Raw genomic sequence first — 16205 nt, forward strand, 5'->3', positions numbered from 1 at the left:
ATGTGAACATAGCCTTATAGTGAAATATTTTCTAGTTGCTTTCACCTCAAACTGACCCTTATCCTGTTCTATTAAAGTTACTGATCTGATTGATAAATTCATTAAATGGTACCTCTCATCAAATAAACTTTTGATATATTTTAGATTAATGAATGTTGAATAACTTTCCAATAGCATGTTAATGAAAAATATGCTTCTTTCTATTGTATTTTTCCCGATCAGTCCTGTCAGCAAGCATTTCTGACTCATGCTAGAGTCTTAAACACTCAGAGCTGCCAGCCTGCTTTGTTCACAGCCAAACAGGCTGTGAACAAAGCAGGCTGGCAGCTCTGAATGTTGTCCTTTGTGAACAAAGCAGACTGGCACCTCGTAGTGTTTAGGACTCCAGCATGAGTCTGAAATGCTTGCTGCCAGGACTGGTAGGGAGACCCCTAGTGGTCATTCCTTCAAAGTGGAAAATTAAATAGAAAGAAGCATATTTTTTAATAACATGCAATTGTAAAGTTATTCTGCAAACATTAATCTATAATATATCAAACGTTTTTTTGATGAGAGGTACCCTTTAACAAATAAATAAATTTAGATAAATGCCTACATTTTTGCAAAAAAATGTATTTACTTTTTGTTTTCTAAATGCAAACGTATACACTGAAAAACCCATTTAAAATATTTTTTTATTTTTACTTTTTTTTTCTGTTTTTCTTGCAAGATCTGCAATTTTCGACCTATGACTTTTGTGATTTGCATTTGGCATTCGAATTAAGGTGAATACAAACGAGACATTACATTTTTGCAGGGGAGAGAGAGACAGGGAATCACCATCCTGGAAAGTCAGCCTTTTGAAAGAATATTACCATAGAGAAACATGTTTTCATGGGAGGCATTTGATCACTATGACAGAGATCTGAATTCAAAAGCAAGTAATGAGTTTCAAAGGTCAGTCGCTAAGATAGCCGCACAGCGTTAGGTCTGTATATTTGCTAAGAAATTAGACATCAAAAACCTTCCTCCTTTGCTGCAAAAAAGAAAACCCTTTACACAAGGCTTAACTCACTAGTAGAATTAGGCCCATACAATTTAAAGCAATTTGAAATAATTAGTAAAATAACCCCGACTCCTAATGAGGTATTCTTCTCCTCTCCGGGGCTGGCTACTGTTTGTGCCCATGGGTTGTGAAATTTAGGCGAGGGATTTCTAATGCTTGTTTTACATGTGGATTTTCTGCTTTGCTGGTTTCCATATCATTTGATATTTGTCCATCACGTTTTGTGATGAAAAAGAAAAAAAAGTGACATTTTAAAAGTATTGAATGCATTGTCACCAACTTATAATACAATACGTTCGAGACGAGCTCGAGATTGAAGAAAAAGGGCATTTGGAATAAATACACTTTGGATCACACTGAGAATATGAATGATTTAGTTTTCTTCTTTTTTGTATAGTAACTGTATCTTAAAGGATTTAATTTTTATTTCTGGGTAAAAATGACATATGTTCTGCCATTAAGAGAAAATGACTATTTTTGTGACAGTGTATCAGTATGTATAATTAACAAATGTCTATAATTTCTAGGAACAATTAAAAAGCTGCTCCAGAAGTCCTCCCATATAGTGCAGCATTGCCGACTGATCATAATAGCATGTTTAATTTTACAAACAAATAACAAAAAATGTTTCACCCCCGCTATTTAAGTTTACCCTTTCTTTGTCCTCCAACAATTTCATGCAGAAACGCCATTAGATATTTCAGCTATTGGAATTGCTTTAGTTCAGGCATGGTGAATTAAAGCAGAGCTTCTTAAGGGGAACCTGTGATATTGAAAGTGCAGTCCAATCTGCAGACAGTGGCCCTGATTTACTAAGTGTTGTGTAGGTATCTTTGTGGGTTTTAATTCCCTACAATTTTTTCCACGGTATTTACTAAGGTTTCCCTACATTTTCCACTTTCCCTACACTTTGCTTTTTTTACACATGCTCTGATCTGTAGGGTTTTCCTCAGCTAAAATCCACCACATTTTCTGTGGAAACTGTTACGCCGAGCGCTCCGGGTCCCTGCTCCTCCCCGGAGCGCTCGCGGCGTTCTCCTCTCTGCAGCGCCCCGGTCAGACCCGCTGACCGGGAGCGCTGCACTTATATTCGCGATGGGGATGCAATTCGCATAGCGGGACGAGCCCGCTCGCGAATCGCATCCCAAGCCACTTACCCGTCCCGGTCCCCGGCTGTCATGTTCTGGCACGGGCGGCTCCGCTCTCTAGGGCGCGCGCGCGCCAGCTTTCTAAGATTTAAAAGGCCAGTGCACCAGTGATTGGTGCCTGGCCCAATCAGTCTAATTAGCTTCCACCTGCTCCCTGTGTATATTACCTCACTTCCCCTGCACTTCCTTGCCGGATCTTGTTGCCTTGTGCCAGAGAAAGCGTTTAGTGTTGTCCAAAGCCTGTGTTCCAGATCTCCTGCTATCCTCATTGACTACGAACCTTGCCGCCTGCCCCGACCTTCTGCTATGTCTGACCTTGCCTCTGCCTAGTCCTTCTGTCCCACGCCTTCTCAGCAGTCAGCGAGGTTGAGCCGTTGCCGGTGGATACAACCTGGTTGCTAACGCCGCAGCAAGACCATCCCGCTTTGCGGCGGGCTCTGGTGAAAACCAGTAGCAACCCTAGAACCGGTCCACCGACACGGTCCACGCCAATCCCTCGCTGACACAGAGGATCCACATCCAGCTAGCCGAATCCTAACAGAAACCTTAGTAAATATGTTGGGTTTTTGTGAAAATGTCGGGAACACGCCCCTTTTCGGTGACCATGCCCCCTTTTCACGATGACCACACCCCTTTTTCAGGTTTTCTTAGTAAAATGGAGTATTAATCTGTTTGCTTGTTTTTCAATTCTGGCACAAATTCTGGTACAGACAGAATTTCTGGCACAATGTGACAGAATCCTGCGCACAACCCAGCAAAACATGTTGGGTTTGCAATAGTAAATGAGGGCCAATATATTGTAGAGCAGGAGTAGCTGATCAGATAAATATATAAATAAGAAAACTTGTAGGACTTCCAGGAGCTAAGAAGTCATGTGGGTGGTTCTACTCAGTGACTACCCACTCAGTAGGACCTCCTACTTGACTACTTAGACCACAATTAGCAGAGATATTACATTAAATGACAAGTTATTCTGGAACCTTTTCCATATAACTATATGTTAATCTGCTCAGCTCCTCCTGCTCTTTAACCTAGAAGAAGAATGGATTGCATTTTCAGATTCTTTTCAAATAGGTCCACATTCTATGTCCATATCTCCTGCTTGGGACCCTCTATCAGCCTGAAGTATAACCACAAATTACATTTGGATCAGCATCAGATCTCTCTTAGATCAGCCGCTACAGAAGAAACATCTGCACACATGTAAGCGTCTTATGGTGATAGCAGCATTTTTACTTAGGTTTAGCCTACCAGACCTTCAGTGGTCAGCTCAGAGAACATTACAGTCAGCTCCTCCTACCCCCACTAGCCCACTAATAAAAGAACTTGTCAATACCTAAAAATAATGCAGAGCTTAAAGGGGTACTCCAGCACTAATACATCTCATCCCCTATCCAAAGGATAGGGGATAAGATGTATGATCATGGGGATCCCGCCACAGGGGACCCCCGCAATCTGTCATTCCGCACCCACTCACCCAAGGCTGACAACATCTAAAGGCCACCCAGCTATACAGTACAATGCAGCTATATTTAATGGTTGGTCAATCCCTTTCAGATTAAAGCAGAGTTTGTCATAAATACAAAAAATGGCACAAACTAGTACTTGTAAAATTCTTAAACTGAGTGCTAGAAGTGATTTTCATAATCTTGCTACACTGAACTGAAAGAATGTTTGTAGTAGAAAAGTAAAAAGTAAACCGGATTTACATGTGCTAGGTAGCAAACCTTCTTACTTACTTCTAGCTGTGTATAGATATGTTCAGGCAGTTGCTGTCCATAGGTGCGAAGCAGCTCAATTGTAGATTTAAGATATCTGAAATGCTCCTCAGTGGATGGTCTATCCCGAATTGCCATCAGATGACCCATGGTTTCCACAAGCACATCATAGTCCTGTCCCTTCACTTTTTTGGACAATCCTTTCTCAGTATGAGTAATAAATTCATCAAGTTCATTAACACTAAGCATGATAATAGAAATAATAAATTCATAAAATTTCAGTTTTGCTAAGGAAAATACTATTAGGATTCAAATAGCTTAAATAAAAAATGGAGATTTAATAGAATTGTAGTAGGGACAGGTTCTAATGTTAAGTGAAAACAGGAGATAGCTTTGTGCTCTACTTGGCTATCCCCAGCTGCCCTCATTCTGGAGGCTTGGTCCCAGCAATGGGGAGTTCTTTTAGTTTAGGGTCCCATCTTATGAGGTTTCCTTGACATGGTAAATGAAGGGCCAAGACAATGGGTAGGTGTACCCCTAAGGTGTCACCGATCCTTAGGGGCAAAACTCCTGGTGGTCACTAGAACCAGGAAATCCAGCACTTTGGGACAACTAGCCATTGGCTTAATGCGCCATTGTTCTTGTAGGCAACAGAGTGCTTTAGATCTGAGGCCTAAAAAAGACCAGGAGCAGCCCAGGACTTCTGTCTCCTGGCAGAGGTGAGTGTAATGTTGTCATTTTGTTGAATGGCCTGCACCAGAGTAGGGGAGGAAAAGGCCCTGATGCCAGGCCTGGGAATAGAAATAAATGATTTTCTTTTTACTTGTGTTTTTTTTTTTTTTTCATATTGGTGAAGGTGGGTCCTATCTACCAAGTGGGGTCCCTACCTACAAAGGTAAACTATGTACTTACCGGTGGAGCCTACCTACATAATGGGGGAAACTACCTACTCCAAGCCACTTACTTATGCACTCTTACTGTGCGGGTCAACAGGGAGGATGTTTTTACTATTTGAGGCACTATAGGTTAGGTTTGGAAAAGTTTGGAAGGGTGCTTTACATATTTGTCTTGCAGATTCGGCACAGACAATTCATGAAACTACACAACTTCCTCTGTAGTATACAGCAGCTGATAAGTACTGGAAGGCTAAATATTTGTAAATAGAAGTAATTTATAAATGTGTATAACTTTCTGGCACCAGTTGTTTTTTATAATTTTTTTCCCTTTGAGTTCCCCTTTAAAGGGATATTCCCATGTCGCTAAAACATCCTGGCCTACTCCAGCCCAATAATGTTAATTGGAAGTTAACATACATTGTGCAGACAGGCTGATCAGTTGTTGTTTCTCTTCCTGACCAACTTCAGCTGCTACAAACAGGTCAGAGGGTGCCAGAAATACATGTTTTACTGAGGTGGGAATACATACCTTTTAATTCAATAAAACTTTTAATTTATTTTTTATTTTTTATAAAAGCCCCTTTTGTAGTAGACCTTAAATTAAAGATCAACATATAAAGAAAAATATACAAAATCATAGAAGTTACCTGCATGTAACATCATTTAATAAGTGGTCTTTAAACATCCAACTCCACCTCTTCACAGCATTCATCAAGGAGATTTTAAAAGGCTTCATATCTAAGAGGAGCCACCCATTAAAAATCTTTTCATCTTCAAACTCCGCAATTTCATCATAAAGTGACTCATAGATATTGATCTGACGAAAGATTACACATTAGCATTCAATATTAGCTATTAATGGACATCAAACACAGGGAATCAGTAGTAAACCAAGATATAGGGATTGCCTATGAAGATCCTCTGAACAATAGTAGTAACCTCCCTGTTAGGGTATGTTCACATGGTGCAATGTTCGCAGATTTCAATGGGATTCTGCTGCATTGTGCACACAGTGGAATTTCCGCGGCAATTCTATCCTGATTCCGATGTCCGACTGTCTGTTCTTTTTGCAGGTAGGAAAATGTGCAAAATGTCGGACATTCCGCACATATGAAAGTTCTAGCGGGCGTTAGGATCGCTTGGAAATATGCAATCTCATAGACAGCAATGCATTTCCGAGCGGTCCTAGCGCCCACCAGAACTTTCATATGCGTGGAATGTCCGACATTTTGCACATTTTCCTACCGTGTGAACATACCCTTATTGTTTCAAAATTTGCTGCAGGCCTGGCAATGCCAAGCAGAGAGTCGAGTAGACTCCATCTCTGTCTGGAACTTCCATGAGCCTAATTTTCTTGAACAAAATAGGGGGCTTTGATGTTCCACACATTCTTCTATGTATATATGAGATACTGTCAATCTTGGTTTGTATTACAGCTATGAACAAAAATTTACAATACATAATTTTCATTCAATCTCATCTACGTTCAACTATTTACTGAAGATACATTTCACCAATGCAGGTCCCATATGAAGTAACTTCATGATGTTTCCTGTTCAACGTAGCATTCCCTCTTGGATTGTGAGCCATACAAGCAGATGCCCAGGTAAATTAAAGATAAACCAACAAGGCATGTGAGGAAATATGTATTTTGGCTTTAGGTTCCCTTTAAAAATAAAAAGCAACTCCCATCTCTACATAACCCTATAAATTTCCACTTTATGGAGACAATGAACCATAGCAAACAGCTCTCCTGGAACAGAGGTCAAAAATGTCTTCTACAATATTCATCTTACTATTTCTCACTCTGTTCTTCTTCATTTAATACCAATTACTCAGACGAACAGGGGTTATATACATTTTGGTATATGATGGTTTTCCAGTTAAAACAGAGAGATGATGTTCAGCATCAGGGCGGTGGTTACCCGTGTATATCAGCGAGAAGCCATAATATTTTCCACTGGATGACAATTCAAATTGAGTCATTTTGTTTCTGCAGCACTTTACCTGTTTCTTGAAGTGTTCTAAATGCGGGGAACATTCCTGCAGTTCATAATCTGCATACAATTCCATCTCCTCGGTGCTAAGGAAGCGGCCGTACTGGAGGAACTGCTTCATGAATTCAGTTTTATCATCCGTCCACAAATAGCTGTACTTTTTAAAGTGTCTCTGATACTCTTTCACATTAACAATGGTCGAGTGCACCCTTCTCATAATTTCTCCATGCATTTCTTTCAACTCCTCCATCTCATCAACATCGAGCTACATGCAAGACATAAAAATGAGCTGTATGTGAAAGACTGTGATTATTTTTTCCCAATAAAGAGAAAAATGTAGAAAAGTCTTTACAAAGAAAAGGAGAAGGAAAAAAAAAAAAGGCTACTATTCAATTTTCGGAGTGGTGGAGTGTTCAATCATAAGCGATACTGACCACATTTTAAGCTGAAACTGTCTCCTTTGAATGAATTAGCATTTCATGCTTTATACACTGGTGGCGGTGGAGTATATGTTAAAATGACTCGACAAGAATAATAAAGGCTGTAATAGATATGATACTCCACTAAAATACATGCATGGAAATTTTTATTACTTAAAAAGAACAAATCTGAACACAGGTAAGTGAATTTTTATTTGTGTCAGGCCTCATGACCGCCAACTATGCATAAATTCTTGAACAGTCTAAAAAATGTGGACTTTTTCCACTGGCCCTAAAAAATATTTAATGTATCCTATTTTATTTTTTAAGCTTGAGAATCTTGTGCAGTGTATTGAGGTTGTAATTTTCAGCATTTTACAGTTCTGAGATATAGATAAAATAAAAGCTCTTACAGATGACCGACCAAAAAATGCAATGTAAAAGTGGTCTTCTATAGGTGTGGTCCTCTCAAAGAAAATGGCCAGTATGCAAAATGTATGGTGAACTGTAAATTTAGCCCAGGAAATATGGACTGGATAAATGGGTGGTCTTATCAAAGATGCAGGCTTTTAGAGAGTTTTTACTTTATATTTTACTTATCATCTTTATTGTAAATTTTTTTCCCAAAGTGGCCATAAAAATGTTGTCTGTCAATGATGTCCAGAAGAAAAATAGAAAAAAAATTAGGTTGGCAACACAGTTCGGAATATGATGTCATTGCATTTAAAGGAGAAGTACAGTGAAACATAACTTATCCCCTATCCAAAGGTTAGGAGATAAGATATAGAGCCGTTCCGACCACCGCAGAAAGCCACGGCCAACACTCTCTATGGTATACATGGAGGGGGCGTAGGCCGTCGCTCCGTGCAGGGGTCAGCACCCCCCTTCCAGGAGATTGCCGGAGCCCCGTTAAGGAGATCGCGGGGAACCCAGCGGTCAGACCACCAACGCCCACCCCCCCCCCCCCCCCCCGCAATCTATAACTTATTCTCTATCATTTGGATAGGGGATACGTTATGTTTCTTTACAGAACTCCTTTAAAAGGGTTCCCCAGCCAAAAATAACGCATCTTCTGTCTACGGGATATGGCTCGTTCAAGCGGCCGTTGTGCTCTGGTAAAGGGAGCTCCGTTGCTCCTCCATCGGAAGGATAAGAGTTGAGTAGAAAAATTACATGTCCTATTTTCTTCTCTCCACTCAACTCCTGTAAAATACCAGACACCTGACAGACCCCATTGAACACTGTGGGATCTGTCGGGACCTGGCAGTGTCAGTTGTGCCCAGACACCTTCAGGGTCCATTCTGTGCAAAAAAAACTGAACTGACCCTGAATGGGTTGGAGCACAACAGCCATGTGAACTTAGCTATAGGGGATAAGCATCTGATCACAGAGGGGAATATATACAGTGATCCCTCAAGTTACAATGGGGAAGATGTATAAAACCAGTAAGGGGAAAGAGTGGTGCAGTTACCCATAGCAACTAATCAAATCACTTTTATTACTTTTAAAAAGGCCTCTGAAACATGAAAGAAGCAATCTTCCACTCTTCCTCCACACAGGTTTTGATAAATCTCCCCCAAATATGAAATGGTTTCAGGATGACCATTGTATGTTGAAACCATTGTATGTTGGGACCATAACTCCTGGTAATTGGTTCTGAAGCCCCAAAATGTCATCCAAAAATAGGAAAAAGTAAGGATTAAAGAAAAATAAGTAGATTACTAATACATGTAATGCAAGTCCTTACATATAAGAGTAAGAAAGATCTGCTGGGAGCTGTAATCACTGGTCTATGTAGAGGACAGGAGCTTCTTCAGGGTCCTGTACAGTACACAGTGTCCTTAAAAAAGTAACATGGAGCCGCCCTCGCCTGGTGTCCAAAGGAGCAGCTAACAGCTTGACAGGTTTCACAGATCTGAACTGTCCATAGCATTGTATGTTACAGAAAAGACCTAAAGTATTGTAGCCTGAGGCCATTGTAAGTTGAGGGACCACTGTACATCTTGTTTGGTGTTCTGTAGAGCTGCCTGTTTGGTAGTAGTTTTTGTGAATATATTTGGGACTTTATCTAGAGTCGGCCCCTCAAGCTTTACACCTGATTTTTGTTTTCACAGTCCTGTTTGTCTTTTTCTTGGCTTCTCTGTTGACTTATTTAAACCTAATGGGTTGTTAAAAACACTGCATACAATAGTTATATAGAAATAAGCACCCTGTACAGACTGCTTGGCATGCACTAAAAACATATATTGTCATAGAAGTACCTCATAAGTGGTTTTCTCAAGATGCGAAGCAACACGAGGTATAAAAGATGCAATTCGAAAAGTGTCCATGACTAAGCCTTCTATTATTTTATGAAAATTGCCATTGATGTGAGGATCAAAGGAAGGTGCAAAGCTCATCTCACTTTCATTAAGGAAAAGTTCCACTTTAAACAAGGGCAGATTTTTAAATGATGGTTCAGTGTTATCAACTAAGTACTGGAGAGAACACTTTACCGCCTGCTGCAATCCTTCTAAAATCATGCGGTCTATGTACTCGGTGTATGTCTTCCATTTATCAGAGTCCAGATCTGCTTGAAACAGCTGCTGATTGTTCTGCAGAAAGTAATACAGATATTATGTACATGGACGAACAAGATCACAAGGCAGCCCGTGCTTAAATACGATATATTGAGCAATACCAGGGTTGTATACTTACAGTGCATCTATAATCATCATCATATAACACAGTGTTTTCCAACCAGTGTGCCTCTAGCTGTTGAAAGACTAAAACTCCCAGTATTCCTGGACAGCCTTTGGCTGTCAGGTAATGCTGGGAGTTATAGTTCTGTAACAGCTGGAGGCACCCTATTTGGGAAACCCCATCATAAAGCTAGAAAGCTCTTGTCCGGATCACATGCAGGAATAACAGCAGACCACGATTTTAAGTCCAAGTTGAGCTTTAGAAATTGTATCTGTGCATCGAAGGCACAAATCGTGATGTGAACATAGCCTAAGAATGGCCGCGTTAATCATTTATCCCAGTGACTCAGGCTATTTAATAAATTAGGAGATTCACAGAGACCAATAATCAACAGATATGGAAATTGTGTTTATGCAAAAAAAAGAATTATATGACAGAAGCACCAACACTAAAACATAACTATTAATAATAAGCCTATGAAAATAAATTCTTCATTACAAAATCAATAACACAGTTATGACCTATAATGATCCTAACTCCTTGACCACTCTAGGTCATACTGATATATCAACCCACACACCAATAAAGGAAAGAAATGCACAAACATGGACCCCTAGATATGTGTCCACTGAGGATCCCGTTAAAACATGGGTAAAAAGCGTTGGGTTGAGGGTACTCATTATTTGGACATTTTCTTTATTCCTGGTCCATATTTGTGTTAAATTTTACTGTGCATTTCTTTTCTCTATTGGTGTTTGGGTTGATATATCTGCATGACCCAGAGCGATCAAGGAGTTGGTATGATTATAGGTCATAACTGTAATTAATTTTGTAATGGGGTATTTATTTTAATAGGCTTATTATTATTATTATTATTATTATTATTAAAAGTTACATAGTGTTGGTGCTTCTGTGATAAAATTGTTTAATAAATTAGCAGCTCCTAGAGAAAGCTAGGCATAGGAGGGTGAGGTGGGAGAACATGAGGTTCTCTGCTAAAAGAGGGAACATCATTGCCACAAAGGGGTGGACTTGGTCTGCAGCAATGTTTACGCATGTACAATAGTACGTTATGAACATCCACATTAATGCCAGGACCCAAGGTTTCTTGGCAGAACATTGCCCAGAACAGCACACTGCCTCCGTTTCTTGCCTTGCCCAGGACATCTGTATGTGTATTCAGTTGTGATCCCCCATTAAGTGCAGAGCCTTTTGATTATAATGTGTATAGGATGCAGTATTATGGGTTTCAACATGAAAACATAATAAGAAATCAATCAAAGAGAAGAATGGAGGGGGAGCACTTACGTTCCGGAGACAACTCAGGTGCAGACTGAGGCCCACATTTATCATTGTAGGTGTAAGTGAAGCATTTTTTACACCTTTTTGTTGTGTGCTGGTAATGTGTAGGAGCACCAAATTTATTAAATGGCCGAAGAGCATTTGATAAATTTTGTGCAGGTCACATTTTCTGAAATTTCTGTCTTCACATACACCAAAAAGCTACACCATGTCTGGGCTGGTGTAGTTTTGGAGACTTTTCAGTGGCTTTGCGCCTTTTTTTGCTCCTTTTTACAAAAAGGTGCAATGATAAATCCCTTCCATATCATGTCTATTGCCAAAATCAGTGGATTGCAACTCAAAATCAGAAGAAATGTGTAAACACAAAGGGGCAAAAAAAGGCGCAAAAAACCCTGCTTGCTCCTTTTTTGCCCCTTTTTTTAGACAAAAAACAGTCTAAAGACAATGATAAATGTGGGCCTTTGTCTTTATTCAAGGTGCCAAGGTAAGCAGTGTGGTGACATTAACAGCCGCTTTCACACCAAGGGCCGGCGCTTCCTCAGACTATGCCTCTTCCGCCACCTTGAGGCAGGTAAATACACCTCTCCTCACACGTCAGGGAAGGTGGGCGTTCCCATAAAAAAGTTAAAAACAGTAATACACATAGAAACTATCCAACTTGCTAGAAACTTTCCACAGAAAGACACTCATGTCTAATCTATCGTTAAGTCTTAGACCTCCCTGGGCGTTCGTTTTCAAAATCCATCTCCCTTCTTTCTGTGGGAGCATTTTCTTTGTGTCCCCACCTCCCACTGTGCTTATTCTTTCAATCCCCAAAAATTGTAAGGGTAATTGTAATTGTAGGGATGGTGACTTTCGGGTGCAGGCACGAGATTTGCACACAAGTCTAACACAAAGAGGATACCAAAGTGAAGTGTTTGATGAGGCGTTTAAAAGAGCAAGCAGGTTAAAAAGAGAATCCCTTTTCTTGCTCTCAATCAGATAGAAGCAACACGTGTCATCAACGTTTTTCTTTCTCATTTACTTATAGTCCAGTGGCCCAAAAAAAAAAAAAAAAGCAATTAACAACAACTGGTCCCTTTTGCAGAATGACCCAGACTTAAGAGAGTACACTATAAATAGACCCCTGGTCACCTTCAAAAATTGCTGGAATTTGCAAAATGTCCTAGTCAGCAGCTGTTTTAAAGACACCTCCCCTAGTGCAAACTGGCTCAATAAGGATACACCAAAAAGTACCTTTAAGTGCGGTAGTTGCAATTGATGTAACTTTTGTTGTACAGACAAATTGGTTACCCTAGGAGGAGTAGAAGTGGTCTGTAAATATTTTGTGTGTTGTCGGACAAAAAATGTAGTCTACACCATCGGCTGTGCTTATAAAAGATTCTACATTGGCTGTACCACCCACTCTAAGGGATCCCCTAGGCTCATCTCCCATATATACGAGATGAGTACAATAGGGATTAAAATCCTTACAATTTTCGTGGATTAAAAGAATGGGCACAGCAGGAGGCGGGGACACAAAGAAAATGCTCTACGTCTTGAGCAAAGAAGGTTTCTACACCAGCACAGACGGGGGTTCTTTACTGTAAGAGCAGTGAGACTGTGGAATTCTCTGCCAGAGGTGGTGGTCATGGTGAACTCTGTAAAGGAATTTTGGATGCATTTTTGTAGAATAATAACATGGATTATGGATTCTAGATCTATTTGGACAGAAGGTTGATCCAGGGATCTATTCTGATGCCATATTTGGAGTTGGGAATTCATTTTAAGTTTGAGTATGTGGGTTTTTTGCATTTCTCAGGATCAACTCAGTAGGGACTCATCAGGGTTATAGGTTGAACTTGATGGACTCTGGTCTTTTTTCGACCTTATGAACAATGTAATGACTGTGGTCAAGATTTAAAAATCATTAAAGGGGTATTCCAGGCAAAACCTTTTTTTATATATATCAACTGGCTCTGGAAAGTTAAACAGATTTGTAAATTACTTCTATTAAAAAATCTTAATCCTTCCAATAGTTATTAGCTTCTGAAATTTTCTGTCTAACTGCTCAATGATGATGTCACGTCCCGGGAGCTGTGCATGATGGGAGAATATCCCCATAGGAACTGCACAGCTCCCGGGACGTGAGTCATCAGAGAGCAGTTAGACAGAAAACCACTCAACTTCAGAAGCTAATAACTATTGGAAGGATTAAGATTTTTTAATAGAAGTAATATACAAATCTGTTTAACTTTCCAGAGCCAGTTGATATATAAAAAAAAGTTTTGGCCTGGAATACCCCTTTAATGTTTCGGATTATGAGATGGACGGAGCAACCAAATCTGTCCTTTCAAAAGGCCAAAATTATTGCTTAGAGGAAGAATTTAACCAAGTGGGATTCGAAATAGATTTGTTCCAGGTTGTACGGAAAATTTATTTAAAAAAGTTTTTTGGGAATAAAGGTAACAATAAAAAAAACAAGATTGGAGGGCGAAACCCCAGTTAGCATTGGCCCTTTAGGTTTCAGTGTGCTCAACGAGGCCCCCCAGGTTGAATTAGATTGTTTGCATACTTTAATGGATTTGTTGCCAGGTACCCCAGATGATGTATCAGATGAGAGGGAAGTCCCCAAGGTTTACTGGGGGCACACGGTCTACATTTTGCCCACACCCAGAGGTGGCCTTGACCTTTTTCAGAAAAAGATTCTGGATAAAGTCAAGGCGTTATGCCACCCTAGAGACCTAGAGAGACCGAGGAAGCAAGAAGACATAGTGGTAAAAAAAAATCGGATAAGGGGGGAAACATAGTTTTAATGGGTAAAGAGTACTATGTAAAAGAGGCTAATTGCCAGCTGGGTAACCCACTATATTATGTCAAATTATCCGGTAACCCCATTATGGGCAAAAAGGTAAACTCCAGTCTCTCTTAAGGGTTTATTTAGAAAAGGAAGTTATATCCAAAAGATTAGCCGAAAGACTTCTTCCTACTGAGCCTAGAGAGGCTGTTTGGTACTTTCTCCCAAAAGTACACAAAACCTTGGAGACCCCACCGGGAGACCTATTGTCTCTGGGGTGGGGACTCTAACGGAGTCGATATCTCAATAAATCGACTGGCTGCTCCATCCTTTACTTACCGAGATTCCAGCTTTGGTGAAAGACACAAACGACTTTCTCCAGTTACTCGAGGGACTCCTTGTGCCTGAAAACTACTTGTGCCTGAAAAAACAATTAACAGCAACTGGTCCCTTTTGCAGAATGACCCAGATTTGAGAGAGTACACTATAAATAGACCCCTGGTCACCTTCAAAAAATGTAGGAATTTGCTAAATGTTCTAGTCAGAAGCTATTTTAAAGACACCTCCCCTAGTACAAACTGGCTCAATAAGGATACACCAAAAAGTACCTTTAAGTGCGGTAGTTGCAATTGGTGTAACTTTTGTTGTACAGACAAAATGGTTACCCCAGGAGGAGTAGAAGTGGTCTGTAAATATTTTGTGTGTTGTCGGACAAATATTTTTGTTAACGCCACCTGCTCTGGTAATATCAGATTCAGAGAGCATGTGAATTCTATAAAAACAGGTAAGGGATCCCCTAGGCTCATCTCCCATATACAAGATGAGCACAATAGTGATCCAAAAACCTTACAGTTTTTGGGGATTGAAAGAATAGACACAGCGGGAGACAGGGACACAAAGAAAATGCTCCTACAGAAAGAAGGGAGATGGATTCTGAAAACGAACACCCAGGGAGGTCTTGGACTTAACGATAGTTTCTTGCAAGTTGGATAGTTTCTATGTGTATTATTGTTTTTATTTACCTGCCTCTAGGTAGTGGAAGAGTAGTGTGAAGAAGCGCTGACCCTCCGCGCGAAATCGACTGTTCACTTCACTACACTGCGTACCTTGGCGTCCTGTGCTATGAGAATTGTTACGCACCTTGAATAAAGACAAATTCTGCGCCAGAGTTGTCTCCGGATCATAAGTGCTCCCCCTCCATTCTTCTCTTTGATTGTGACTGTCACCCATGCATTTTCACTTGGGGTATGAGCACAGTGAGGATCCGCATAGGCGTCTGCTAACACAGTAGCACTGCTTCTATTCCCTGTCTGGACCGCCGGACAAGCCCGGTTTAAACACAACAGTGCCAATCTCTGTATCTTCTTAGTTCATAATAAGAAATCATCTTCAATAATAATAGTAAACATTAACTAAACTAAAAAAATACATACCTTTAAAAGTCCTTGAATTTTCTGTCCTATATCCTCAGCAATAATGTAATGTTTTGCCATTTTCTCTTTGTCTCCATAGCCTTGTATGAAATTGTTCCTTCTGTTTTTATTTGCTATGAAATAATTTTCACTCAGCTTATTCATTAAGCTCTGCATCATTTCTACATTCTGTTTCGCTTTTATAATCCGGAAGTCCAAATTATGCACAAGTTCTTTTGCTTCTTCTATGTAATCATCCAAATCTGGTGAATACCATGTTAAAAGGGTAAGTGCTGGTTCTAGCTTTTCATAAATCTGCCCGAGCTCATCGCGTACAAGATCCTTTTCCACATCTAAGATTGTCTTTTGAACTCTATTGAAGCACTGGGAAATGAGGTCCAGGTTCCCGGTGTGCTGTTAAAAAAAACATGTCTCCATAGGTAAAAGGAAATTATTTCAATCCAATTTTTATTATAAACATATTTTTAAATTTTTGTATACTTTCACATTGGTATTATAGGCAGGCTTTGCTGGGTACACTTGGACAGCCTGAGCAGAGTCATCTTAATACAAATAGAATAGACTGCTCTATTTTACTGCCGAAGGCCTAGATAAGGTAGTACAGAAAATTATACAATCTGTTAAGGGGGTACTCCGGTGGAATACTTTTTTTTTTTTCTATATCAACTGGTGCCAGAAAGTTAAACAGATTTGTAAGTTACTTCTATTAAAAAATCTTAATCCTTCCAGTACTTATTAGCTGCTGAATACTAAAGAGGAAATTCTTTTCTTTTTGGAACACAGAGCTCT

The 16205-nt window shown here is 39.9% G+C and overlaps 1 protein-coding gene across 10 annotated transcripts in view; it reads right to left on the reverse strand.

Moving 5' to 3' along the window:
• The window catches only part of LOC130285427 (dynein axonemal heavy chain 11-like), a 523820-nt gene that overhangs the window by 435163 nt on the left and 72452 nt on the right, over window positions 1-16205 (reverse strand). For all 10 annotated transcript variants that reach the window (XR_008847325.1, XM_056536793.1, XM_056536797.1 and 7 more), the window contains 5 exons: window positions 15417-15809; window positions 9485-9817; window positions 6815-7069; window positions 5455-5624; window positions 3933-4152 (listed from right to left, as the gene is read on the reverse strand). Coding sequence is in view for 9 of the 10 variants with exons in the window: in XM_056536793.1 (XP_056392768.1) it covers window positions 3933-4152; window positions 5455-5624; window positions 6815-7069; window positions 9485-9817; window positions 15417-15809 (1371 nt within the window). In the remaining variant the exon portion in view is untranslated. The remainder of the gene's footprint in view (window positions 1-3932; window positions 4153-5454; window positions 5625-6814; window positions 7070-9484; window positions 9818-15416; window positions 15810-16205) is intronic.

The sequence above is a fragment of the Hyla sarda genome, chromosome 8 (assembly GCF_029499605.1).
Source record: "Hyla sarda isolate aHylSar1 chromosome 8, aHylSar1.hap1, whole genome shotgun sequence".
In the NCBI taxonomy this organism is placed as follows: Eukaryota; Metazoa; Chordata; class Amphibia; order Anura; family Hylidae; genus Hyla; species Hyla sarda.